The 12913-nt window shown below is 31.9% G+C and overlaps 2 protein-coding genes across 2 annotated transcripts in view; one reads left to right on the top strand and one right to left on the bottom strand.

The window, feature by feature from the left end:
* The first annotated feature begins 242 nt into the window (after window positions 1-242).
* Window positions 243-9016, top strand: LOC145788720 (cytochrome P450 CYP72A219-like). Its single transcript, XM_082884709.1, has 5 exons — window positions 243-832; window positions 5633-5841; window positions 6688-6935; window positions 7420-7807; window positions 8391-9016. The coding sequence occupies exons 1-5, from the start codon at window positions 523-525 to the stop codon at window positions 8817-8819; spliced, it is 1584 nt and encodes a 527-aa protein (XP_082740835.1). The 5' UTR covers window positions 243-522; the 3' UTR covers window positions 8820-9016.
* A 1512-nt stretch (window positions 9017-10528) lies between these two features.
* LOC114270856 (plant cysteine oxidase 5-like) overlaps window positions 10529-12913 on the bottom strand; it is a 39166-nt gene continuing 36781 nt past the window's right edge. Inside the window, exons 5-6 of the mRNA XM_082884713.1 lie at window positions 10781-10986; window positions 10529-10663 (exon numbers count right to left, since the gene is read on the bottom strand). Of these exons, the coding sequence (XP_082740839.1) occupies window positions 10640-10663; window positions 10781-10986 (230 nt within the window). The 3' untranslated portion in view covers window positions 10529-10639. The remainder of the gene's footprint in view (window positions 10664-10780; window positions 10987-12913) is intronic.

Here is a 12913-nt window from a genome sequence, read left to right as displayed (position 1 = left end):
ATTTAAAAAAAACCATAATTAAAAGTATATACGCTGCATCCTTCTTAAAAAAGATGTATATTAGAATTTTCTGAGTTCATAACATGGTGGCCATTTGGGCATATTGTCAAACACATAGTCAGCAACATGAGCGAGTTTTGTATTAGGAAAACATGAAAAGAACTTCACATAGGAAAAACAAAGTTGCAATGGGAAAAGACAACAATAAGGGCATGTTTGACATTTCATGCATTTAGGTTCATTGCATTTTGGCACTTTCATATAATGGTCATAGAATTTTCCCATGTACCCCAAAATATATATATAATGGTCATAGATAAGGATGGAGTAGAGTCAACAATGACTTTTATACTGACAAAACTGTCAAAGTTGGGGTGCCATCATCACATCACCATGCTTGTGCATCAAGCATTACCATCAATGAATACTACCTCTATATATATCAGTCTGATACTCTGCTCTCTGGTTATCCAATTCCAAGCTTCTTTCTCTCATTTTCTCTCTCTTTGTGTGTGAACTCCCATGGGTACACACATGGAGATAATAAATGAGTGGTCTGGTGCAATCGGATGTGGTATAATTGGTGTAGTATTATTGAGCTTGATATGGGGATCATGGAGAATATTGAATTGGGTATGGTTAAGACCGAAGAAGCTAGAGAGTTGCCTCAGAAAACAAGGTCTCAATGGAAACTCATACAAGCTCTTCTTCGGAGACCTAAAAGAGAGCTCCGCCATGGATAAAGAAGCCAGCTCCACTCGCATCAGCATCTCCGATGACGCAGTGCCTAGTCGTGTCTTGCCCTTCATTCATACCAACATCTCCAACTACGGTGCGTTTCATCACATCTCTCTATGTTTAGATACACCTAATTCAAAAAATACAAAAATATAAAAATTTAGTAATATTGTAATAAATGTGAATGATGGTATTTGATAATATTATAGTAAATGTGAGTGAATAGACGAGAAAGAAAAATGATAGTGATAATAAAAATGAAAAATTCTATTCATATAAAAAATTTATACAAAAAAAAATTATAAAAATATTGTGATATTAATGTTGTTGTAAATATAAAACATGTTTATAGGTGTTTTGTTTTAAATTGAAATGTCACTGTTAGGTTATATCATTGTATTTAAAAATTCTATATAAAATTTATGTTTGTATATCGTCATTCAATAAGAATATGTTCAGGTAGAATTTAATGATGAAAAGTTATAAAATGTAGTCATAATGATAGGAAGAAAAAATTGTAGCAAAAAAGAACAAAATGGTCATTTAAAAATTTTAGGGCATAACATCAGCTATCCAGGGAGCAATTTGTAATGAGATTACAAACTTCAGGGAGAAAAATGTAATTTTCCAAACGTGAAAAAGAATATGTATTAAACAGAAATATCAGGGGGTGTTAGTGTAATTTACCCTTTTTATTTTGAATTTTGAAAAATAATTTTTTTGTGTGTTTTTAATCCTTGTTTACTTTTATTTTTATAGTATAGTTAGAAAATTCTATTTGACGTACTTATATCCTAATTATTCATAATATATTTTTATATTTTAATAAGTCTCATTATTTAAATATTTGATCAATTAAATTTTAATTATCATATTTAAGATATTTTATGGATAATTTTGTCTTATAAATATATTTTTTAAGCCCTTAGCAACTTAGTGTATCATATTTTGGACTTTTTTTTTTTTTTTTTTTTGCATATTAAATTCAAAAATGAAAAATTAGTGAAACATCCCTCCCTAACTTTATGTAATATGAGAGTTCCAATATTTTTTTTAGGGCAAATTACATATACACCCTCGAGGTTTAGCAAAATTACAGATACCCCCGAAGGTTATATTTGCATAATAAATTAGGAGGCAAATTGTTATGAAAATATAAACCTCAAGGGAGTATCTGTAATTTCCAAAACCTCAAGGGATATCTGTAATTTAGCTAAACCTCAAGGGAGGTACATGTAATTTGCCCTTTTTTTTTATTAACTAAGGTCCTCGATGAAATTTCTATGTGATCATATTAAGGAAATTTCAAAATTTCTTTGTGAAATCAGAGAAATTTCTCTATGAAAATTGAAAATTCTCTATGTCGATGCGGAATTCTCTATGTCGAATTTTTTCTGTGAAAATGTTGAGAGACCCTAGCTATTATGAAAATATTGTATATCCTTTATATTATAAAATTTTAATATCAGAGATCTTAAAAAAAAATTATTTTTAAAAATTCATAATTTTTATTGTACATATATATATATATATATAAAATTAAATTTATTAAAAGAAAGTACAAAATAAGATAAACGTTAGCTCGATTTATTTGAGATCTCACTTGAGTATGCAATTTTATAAAATAAAAAATAAGTAAATTTGACAGTGTGAGTCTTCCATGATGTGAACATTCATGTTAAATAAATTTGACAATATAAATGTTCACATCTGGGAATATTTGCACTATCAATGTGAACATTAATACGCTTTTCACTCTATTATTATTAGGGATATTCTGATAATTATGTCACACATAGGATTTATTTGGAACATAAGACAATAATTCTGACTAAATAGAACATAAGAGAAATTTATGAATAAATGTCCCTATTTTAAAATATAAAAGTATATTAAATATCTAAAAATGAAAAAATTAGTAAAATATCCCTCTCCAACTTTGGGTAGTAGGAGAGGTTCAATTTATTTATTTTTATTAGCTAAGATCCTTCAATGAAATTTCTCTGTAAAATCAGAGAAATTTCTCTATGAAAATTGAAATTTATCTATGTCGGGGCGAAATTTCTTAGTGTCGAATTTTCTTTGTAAAAATGTTGAGGGACCCTAATTACTATGAAAATATTGTATGTATTTTATTTTATAAAATCTTAATATCAGGAATCTTAAAAAAAAAATTCCTATAAAATTTTGGGTGAATTACACTAATGGTTCATATAGTTTAGGGCTCGTGTTACTTTGATCCATAACTTTTCAATTGTGATACATTTGTCCATGAATTTTGAATATTGTTCCAAATAAAGACAATTGAATATATCATTGCTCAATTTTAAAGGCAAAATCGTCAATTTGATAAAATATAAACGAATTTGATAAAAATAAATGTCAAAAAAATATTTTTGAACTTTTAATAATTATTTCTACCCACCAAAGATAAAATTATGTAAAATTAATAAATCTTTTACATATTTATTTTACCAAATTAATTTTTATTATGTGTTTGGATGATGATCATGTAATGAGTGGTTTGTTTTTATTTTCCCTAAATTAGTTTTTATTTTTCCAAAAGTCAAATGTGGCAACAATTTCGATATCATTATTAAACCAATCCATTAAATCAAAAAATCCAAAACTAAAAACATTTCATATATTAAATATATCGATTACACATTAAAAGTCTAACAACCACCCATTACATGATCATCATTCAAACACATAATAAAAATTAATTTGGTAAAAAAAAAATGTGTAAAAGATATTTCAATTTTACATAATTTTATTTTTGGTGAATAGAAATAATTTTTAAAAATGCAAAAATATTTTTTTGAAATTTATTTTTTGTCATATTAGTTTATATTTTATCAAATTGACGACTTTACTCTTGAAATTAAGCAATGATATCTTCAATTATCTTTATTTAGAATAAGATTTAAAATTCAGGATCAATGTGTTACAATTGAAAAGTCAAGAACCAAAGTGACACGAGCCCCAAACATAGAGACTATTAGTGTAATTTGCTCTAAAATTTATAAAATAATTTATTTTTTGTAAATATTTTACTTTTTTTTAAGTATATATATTTAAAACATAAAAAAAATTAATTAACATAATAAAAATGTTCACTAATAGCAAAATATAAGAATGGAAAATTAAAAAAATTATTTTTGAGAACTCAAAATCAAACAGAAATACTTTTTGATTTGGATAATCTAGTCAATATAATTTTCCATGGAAGTTCTTTGTAGCATTGAATAGTTTGTGCTTTTAGCTGTGTTTAATTCATGGATTTGGGGATTCATATGGATTTGGTTATGGATTTAAAAAAAAAAAGAATGAGAAAATGTCGGTGAAATATAAATTTACATTTCACACCTTTTCTATTTGTCTTTCCAAATTCCTTTTCAAATCCATAAATTAAACACAGCCTAAGATCACGAATATGTGACTTGGATAAAGAAATGTATTGACTTGATAGAGAATGCCAGACTTCACGAGCATGTGTTTGCCCTAGAACATGGGGAAAAAAGGTCTTGAAATGCTATTTCTAGATGAATCAGTGAAAAATTATGGTGGGCATGGAATGGATTCATCAACATAACCAAGAAGAGCATAACTTTCAACTTGATTTTTCCACAAAATGAAATTTTTGATAGTGACAATGATGCAGGACATATTTGAAATAGGCCTAAGTACGAACAAAACACAAATAACAGGGCAATTTTGGGGTCTGAACAGCAGACGTGAACAGTATGCGTGAACAACGATTTGTGGAAAGTAGAGGAAGGGTTAAAGAAGGATAGATCTAGGTATCACACCTAGGAAACCCAAGGCATCACACCAAGGGGCTCTTTAGCATCGCACTAAAGAAAGATTGCATTGCACAATCATAGAAGCATAAGCTTAATTTTCATTCATTCAATCATGCTTTGCCACAAGACTTACAATCTATTTTATACTAACTTCATCTTGACTCTAAAACTTCCCAAATTAAATGACATAATTAACTTTAGACTCCTTAGGACTCTTTAATGCATTAATCATATGGAAGACACCAGAAGACTCTTTGACCAACCAAATAACCCAAAGACCTTGACAGAAATTTAAAGACATTTGACTTGAGAAACTCAAACTTTTAATAAATTCCAAGTCTAGGTAATATCCCAAGTAGGCCCCACATCATCTAGCATATGCCAAATTAAGGCTTGGGCCTTAGAACCTTCGGATCCACGCCTTTTATAGACTTTAATTGGTTGCTGCCATTTCCCATTAGACAAGGGAGTGAAAATTGGATACAAGAAAATCTAATGAAGATAGTAAGAAAATTTGAATCCAGTGATTGAATATGTAAAACAAAACAATTCAGATAGTCGAAACAAGACATATATGAGAAAATCATAATGAAGACTGAAGAAGACAAATCTCAACTTGAGAAGTTGCAGTCATAGAACAGAGTTAAGAATAAACTCTAATGAGATTGCCAAAATACGGAAAACTGTTACCTGAAAAAGAAGAATGGCGTCTTCAGTAGATGACAGACACAACAGCGTAGCACTACTAACTAACTCAATGATGGACACAGTTGTAACTAACATAACTAACTCTTCTTGCTTACTGTAAGCAAGGATTTTACTTGCTTAATTTGGAAAATATGGGTTGTGTGATATTATTAATTAACTCATCATGGTCACGTGTACATATTTAGCTTGCTTTATGAACTTCACTAAAAACCAATTCAGACCAAACAAAGCCTTAAGTCTCATCAAATGGGGTCGACAAACCAAACCAAGCTTTATGAACCTCACTATTCACGCATATATTGCTTGTTTCAGTTTGTTCAAGGAATATTAATTTGATCGCTCTTGAACTTCTGTTTGACGTGTTCGGTTATAAGTTTCAGGAAAGAAGTCTTTTACGTGGTTTGGACCAATACCACATATTAACATCGTGGACCCTGAACTAGTAAAGGAGGTCTTGTCTAAGAATTTCAACTATCAAAAGGCCAAGTCAAATAAGTTGATAGCCAATGGTCTAACTAGCCTTGATGGTGAGCAATGGGCTAAACACAGAAAAATCATCAACCCGGCTTTCCATATGGAGAAGTTGAAGGTTATTTCCACCCATTTTTTATATCATTAGGGTTCAATACAGTGTTGGTCCCCAAAGTATGCACTCTATTTCATTTTGGTCTCCCACTCTCCGATTTTTCAATTGAGTCAGGCCAAGTTTGGGTACTTCCAAAAAAGCCAAAAAGTCAAAAAGTTACTCAAAAAGTTAAAAAGTTAACACTATTTACCAAAAGTCAACAATTACGGCTGCACAACTCCCAATTCAAAATTTTCCCTACAAATCAATTTTTACAATTTTTTATTACACATTTTTCAATAAAAAGTCAAAAAGTTAACCCAAACATCCATATTTTCAACCTCAATTTTTTAGTCCAAAAAGACAAAAAGTACACTTTTTTAGTCTTCCCAAACTTGGCCTCAATTTGGTCTCCAACTAATATGGTTCGATATTTCCATCCAAATTTGAAAAAATAAAAATAAAATACCCCGTGCTTCCATTATAAAATTTGGGTCAAAATGATGCTAAGGACCATTTAAACAGAAATTGGGCAAGTTGGGGACCAAATTGACACGTTGAAATATCATGGATTAGAATGACATAGAATGTATACTTTGAGCTCCAATAGTGTATTTGACCATATTAGTTATTTAAGCTTAGTTGCTCTATTTAGTTAAATGTTTTAGTGGTCTTTGCTGTGTCTAAATGCAACTTCATGATAGAACAAAATTCTACATATTTATATATATATATATATTTGTATGTATATATATCAATTGGTTTCCAAGTGTTGTCTTCTTCTGCTTCTTTTTCTTCTTCTTCGTGTACAGCTTGCAATGTGGTTACTGACAGAGTCTTGGTTTTTTGGTCTTTTGATTTTGTTTATAGCATATGGTACCTGCATTTTATTTGTGCTGTAGCGAGATGATAAGCAAATGGGAGAACAATATTGCCTCAACAGAAGGGTCATGTGAGGTGGATGTGTGGCCTTATCTTCAAACTTTGACTAGCGATGTGATATCACGTGCAGCTTTTGGTAGCAGCTATGAAGATGGAACAAAGATATTCAAACTTCAGAAAGAACTAATTGTACTTATACTCCAGACTATCAGTACAGTTTACATCCCAGGCGCAAGGTAAATTCAAATTGTTTCAAATACTTAATTTGAATAATTTTCTATTTGGTTGGACTTGCATATATGAGTTTGAGAGGAAGTAAAATAGTAGGTAAAATTTTAAGTACCTCTAACATTGCTGTATTAGTTTAGCTCCTTTTTTTGTTAGAAAATGTGAAAGATATATATTTCAGTACTAGGAAAGATAAAAAGAAATCTAAATATACGATATTTGAGAAAAAAAAAATTAAAAGAAAAAAAGATAGGGTGCTACAAGGACCAAATTGACACGAGGGATAAAGTTTAAGGACCACCGATGTAATTTGTCCAAAAAGATGTTTATTTTAGTTTTTATTTTTTAGGTATATTGAATGGGGGAGGGGGAATCGAACCAATGACCTCCCTGTAAAGTTGACGAGCTCTAGCCACTGGGCCAACACCAATAGTTAAAAAGATATTTCATAGTTGCTAGCTAGCTATATATGCTTTGCTACTGCATGTGTAGGTTTTTGCCAACTAAGAGGAACAGGAGGATGAAAGAAATTGATAAAGAAATACACGCTATACTGCGTGTTATGATCGATAAAAGAATGAAGGCGATGAAAGTAGGAGAAACCAGTAAAGACGACTTACTGGGTATATTACTAGAATCCAATCTCAAGGAAATTGAACAGCATGGGTATAACAGGAAAGATGGAATGGCTATTGAAGAAGTTATTGAAGAATGCAAGCTATTCTACATTGTTGGGCAGGAGACTACGGCGATTTTGCTTGTGTGGACTATGATTTTATTAGGTAGGCATCAAAATTGGCAACAACGTGCAAGGGAAGAGGTATTACAAGTATTTGGGAACGACAAACCCAACTTTGATGGCTTAAATCACCTCAAAATTGTAAGTGCATACTCTGGGAAATCATTTAATTCTTGTGGACATTATTGCAGAAAAGATTATATTCCTACTTACCTAACAAGTATTCATTGTGCTTTTGTTTTCCTCATTGTTTGTTTGTTCCCTTTCAAATTCAAATTCATGACCAGTAGAAGACCCTTAAAAATGCATGCATCATTTTGTTATGCCAATAAGATCTAGGAATGTCAATTTTCTTTCATATTTATTTTATGGAAAATGTTAGACTACTAAAATTTCTATACAAAATCTAAAATGATATGTGGCAGTGACAATTATAAGAATAATTTTATACACCATAGTGCAGAAAACACCATATTTAGTACCATATGACATTGACATATGCTTACATATTTTGTTACACAAATTATACCATGCTTGAGAAAACCAAAATATTTTCTTTTTTTGGAGAATTATTTTGGCATGAAAAAGTACCATTTGCTAAAAAACCCAAAATTTCTGTCAAAATTTGTACAATATTTTAGGGAAAGAAAAATATTTTGTATGCACAATGTTGCACTTCATGTAAATTTAATTAACTGTAATCTTTAAAACTTCTCTTCCTCAGGTTACTATGATTTTGTATGAAGTTTTGCGATTATACCCACCACTAGTTCGGATGAAACGAGTGGTCTATGGAGATATGAAATTAGGAGGAATCACCCTCCCAGAGGGAGTGGTAGTTTCTTTACAGGTAATGTTGCTACATTATGACCATGAAATTTGGGGTGACGATGTAAAAGAGTTCAAGCCGGAGAGGTTTGCAGAAGGAGTGTCGAAGGCAACAAAGAACAACCAACCTTCATTTTTCCCATTTAGTTCTGGACCTCGGGTATGTATTGGACAAAACTTCTCAATGTTAGAAGCCAAGATGGCCATAGCTACAATTCTACAACAATTCTCTTTTGAGCTTTCACCGTCTTATACTCATGCTCCGTTCACTATGGGAACTCTTCAGCCTCAGTATGGTGCTCACTTGATTGTACACAAACTTTAGAATATTTTCTATTTGGGGTTTAAATTTCATGAACTATACGGCCTGTACTTTTGATGAAAAAGTAAAGAAAAGAAAATAATATTGTTGAAGCCAACATCACACTTGATGCAATAATGTGTCCGTATTATGCAAATTTGATTTTTATCATCTTGTATTTTGCTCTTTCATCAATATATGATTAGATTATTGAGATCTCATTTTGGATTATGAGCATCAGCTTCATATATACTATAGTTTGTCGGAAAAAAAATGATTTTTATTGTTGTTTACACACTAGAATATACAAAATTGCCCAATAAAGATTATTTTCTAAACTATAGGTAAGAGAAAGGAAGTGAAGGTAAATATTTTGACTGTCCTTGGTACCCAGTTTGGTTTGACAAACTGAGGGTGGAATACAATGGAATGATTATTTCTTACTCTTTTTATGAAATAATAATGATTCTATTTATAATGTATTTTCTTTTTAATCATTTTCGGTAAACCAACCGTGAGAATTGATACTCTAATAAAAATGATCAATTCATTCAACTTCATTCTAGTAAAATAAACACTTTTAACCATCTTTGTTTTCATAGTTAGAATCACCAAAAATAAATAAAATGCAATCATTTAAACACACACCTCAGGAGACACTACTACAAGTACAATGCACATGATCAGGGACGAAACCAAAATTTCATTATCGGAGGGGCCAAAAGAAAATAATTTTTTTTTACCATATACACAAAACATACATGTATGTATAATATGATATATATAAATTATATATACATAAAAAAAATTTAAATACCATAGAAACAATTTCTAATAAGATGAAAAAAAAAATTTGGTGTAAAATAGAATAAGAATTTAAGATGGAAGAAAAATGACATATATATATTTTTATACTGGGGGTCATTTTATGTATAAAATGATATATATATTTTCAAAATTCAATGACAGAGAATAATTTTTAGAGAAACAGGGGGCGCCCCATAGTTTTCTCCTAGTTACACACTATCTGCAGGCGTGAATTCATGGTCAGGGTTGTATTTTGAATTTCAAATTGCCTTTTTTTTTTTTAATAGATTTTGATTCCAATTGGAAAGCTCTATCCATGAATTCATGCGTGCAGATAGTGTGCAACTTTTTCACTTTTGAGATATTTTAACTGGAAAATATGAAAGGGAAAAAAAAAAAGGGTTATCAAAATACAATCAAAGAATGTATAAGCAATAGAGCAGAAAGGGAGACCTACTTATCCAAACATGGAGTTAGGCTCTCCACCATTATACAAGAAACACTTGGGACTTAAAAGCATTGGGGCCCTAACTTTTCCCATAAATAAAAGACAACAATTACACAATAATATGACTCGGACAATGCCATCACCTGTTTTATTTTATAAATTTAAAATAAAACAAAGCTTGAGCTGAAATCAAGATAAACGGAAGTGCAACAAAAAAATTCAGAACAAATTCAAAACTCATGAACAGAACAAGAGTAGGCACGATTCTTTCAAATTTCGTTGGTGTTCAAAGTGTAAAGCTGAGGTCACTACATTAGATAACTATATTTACTATGTACAAAGTCAAATGCCTAACTCATATTAGCCAACAGAACTTATTATTGTCATGGCTATTGACAACTCAATTCCAGAATTCAACTCAAACTACCCAAATGAAGTGCTCAATTCATTTTTAAAAAGATGGATACAAAAAAAAAAAAAAAAAAAAAAAGACCTTAAGTTTTGATAACACGACCCTTGTACTGCCCTCTCTGAATCACAAAGTCGTCTGGAGGTTGGAACTCTTCCAACCAAGTCACTTCCGAGATGGTCACTCCATCCAATTCAAGAGTACCTTCAATGAAAAAAATAAAACAACACCCGAAAGAATAAAAGCAAAAACATAAAAACTGAGAATTCTCATTCACTAAATTATCAAAATTTACGAATAATGTGCACTAGTAACTCTTACCTGGCAAATCTGCTCTTGGAGACTTTTGAAATAAGTACAGTGTCTCCCATCCTCAGAAGAGTAAGGTGGAGACAGGATGTCAAAGATAGTGCATGGAGTCACGGCTTTGAAAGAGTGAATGTTGCCTCCACACGATGGATACAGAATTGTTGGCTCAGAAGGGGCCCTCATCTCACCATTCCTAACAAGCTTGGCAGGTCTTGCACCTGCTACTGAAAACATTCATAACTTTATATAGCATTCTCATTATAGCTTTTTAGATTATTAGCATAAAAGAATTAAAATAAGTTGTAAATCTATTTGATGCAGCTTTTCATAATCTGTGAAAAAAGTTGAACCGGTTTGGTTAAACAAGTTGAGACAGTTTTTTTTTTGTGTGCAAATATTCAAAATGCTCTGGAATAAGCTTAAAAAGTTTATTTATAAGTGCTACCCAAGTGCTACCAAACAGGGCCTTACTATGTGTTTTTTCCTTTTTTTTTTGGAGGGTCAGTCCATCAAAAGACTTATATTTAAAGTTTTAGACCATGAAAAGACTAGCATTTGAAGTTTTAGACCATCAAAAGACTTGCATTTAAAGTTTTTCCATCTATGGACTTTAGTGAACCTTAAATCAATCAAACATATTTAGGCAGCATAGAACCAGTTAAATATACTGAAAATATATATATATATATATATATATGGGTCTGGCTTTGGTCCAGTCCACCATCGGACTGGACCGTGCGGCCAGTAGGGGCCTACCACGGGTCCCATTGTGAAAATATGAACCGTCAATGTGTAGAACTCATCGAGTATTATATGCCTGTGAAAAATCACGTTGATTGGATATCGATAGCTATGTGATAAAAAACTGTTTTGACCACATAGCTATCGATATCCGTTCAACATGATTTTTCACAAGCGTATAGTGCTTGACGAGTTCTACACATTGAACGGTTCAAATTTTCAAAACGGGACCTGTGGTGGGCCCCCACGGTCCCAACAGCACGGTCCAGTTCGATGGTGGACTAGACCAAAGCCAGGCCCTATATATATATAGGGCCGTGCTACATCCCCCTAATTTGGGGAGCCCTAATCCCCCGAAAATTGAGACCAAGGCAAAAAAAAAAAAAAAAAAAATTCCCCTAAAACGACGTCGTTTTGGGGATTAGGGAGGGCTTTTTTAGGGCTCCAAATCATTTCCCATATATATATATATATATATATCCAAAAGAGCAAACCTTGCAATTGGTCAGAAGGCCCAGGCACATCAATCCAATCAAATGATTTTACATTTAATGTACCATATAAAAGCTTGCTCAACACAGTCATTCCAGGATGATTATGAAGAGGTATAATAGAGGAAGCTGTAAGTTTCTGAAGAATTTCTATATATTAAATTGTGTGTTTGGTTTACAAAGAGTGCATCAATTATATAGCCCTAATCTATGATAGAAAAATGAAATACAAAGTAAAGGAAATTGCCTAATTCCTAATATACAATATATATTCTCACACCCCCGCTCAAACTCAAGGTGTTTTAGCAGAAAACACTGAGAGTTTGCTAAGAAAAAACTAAAACCGAGTGGTAGGGTGAGTCTTAGTGAAGAAGTCTGCAAGTTGCAAAGCTAAGGAGACAAAAGGAAGTGAGATAGAGTTAGACTGCAGATGTTGTCGGACAAAGTGACAATCAATCTCAATGTGTTTTGTCCGTTCATGAAAGACAGTATTGTGAGCAATCTAAATAGCACTGCAGTTGTCACAATAGAGGGAGGTCGGAGATGACTGAGGTACACCTAAATCAGAGAGAAGACAACGAAGCCAAACAAGCTTAGCAGTAGCATGAGCCATAGCACGGTACTCAGCTTCGGCAGTAGAGCGAGCAACAATAGTTTGTTTCTTGCTTTTCCAAGAGATCAAGGAATTACTAAGAAACATATAGAAACCAGAGGTGGACTTGTGATCAGTAACATCACCAGCCCAATCAGAATTAGCATAGGCCACCAAGTCTAAAGAGGAAGTAGATGACAACAGCAAGCCCTGAAAGATGATACCCTGGAGATAGCGAGGAATACGTACCAAAGTAGCCCAATGAGTAGAGCGAGGAACAGAAACGAACTGACTAACCACATGGACAACATAAGCAAGATC

The sequence above is a fragment of the Camellia sinensis genome, chromosome 8 (assembly GCF_055761805.1).
Source record: "Camellia sinensis isolate YWXY chromosome 8, ASM5576180v1, whole genome shotgun sequence".
Lineage (NCBI taxonomy): Eukaryota > Viridiplantae > Streptophyta > Magnoliopsida > Ericales > Theaceae > Camellia > Camellia sinensis.
Note: the sequence above shows the minus strand (reverse complement) of the source record. Positions and strands in the feature narration are given on the sequence as shown.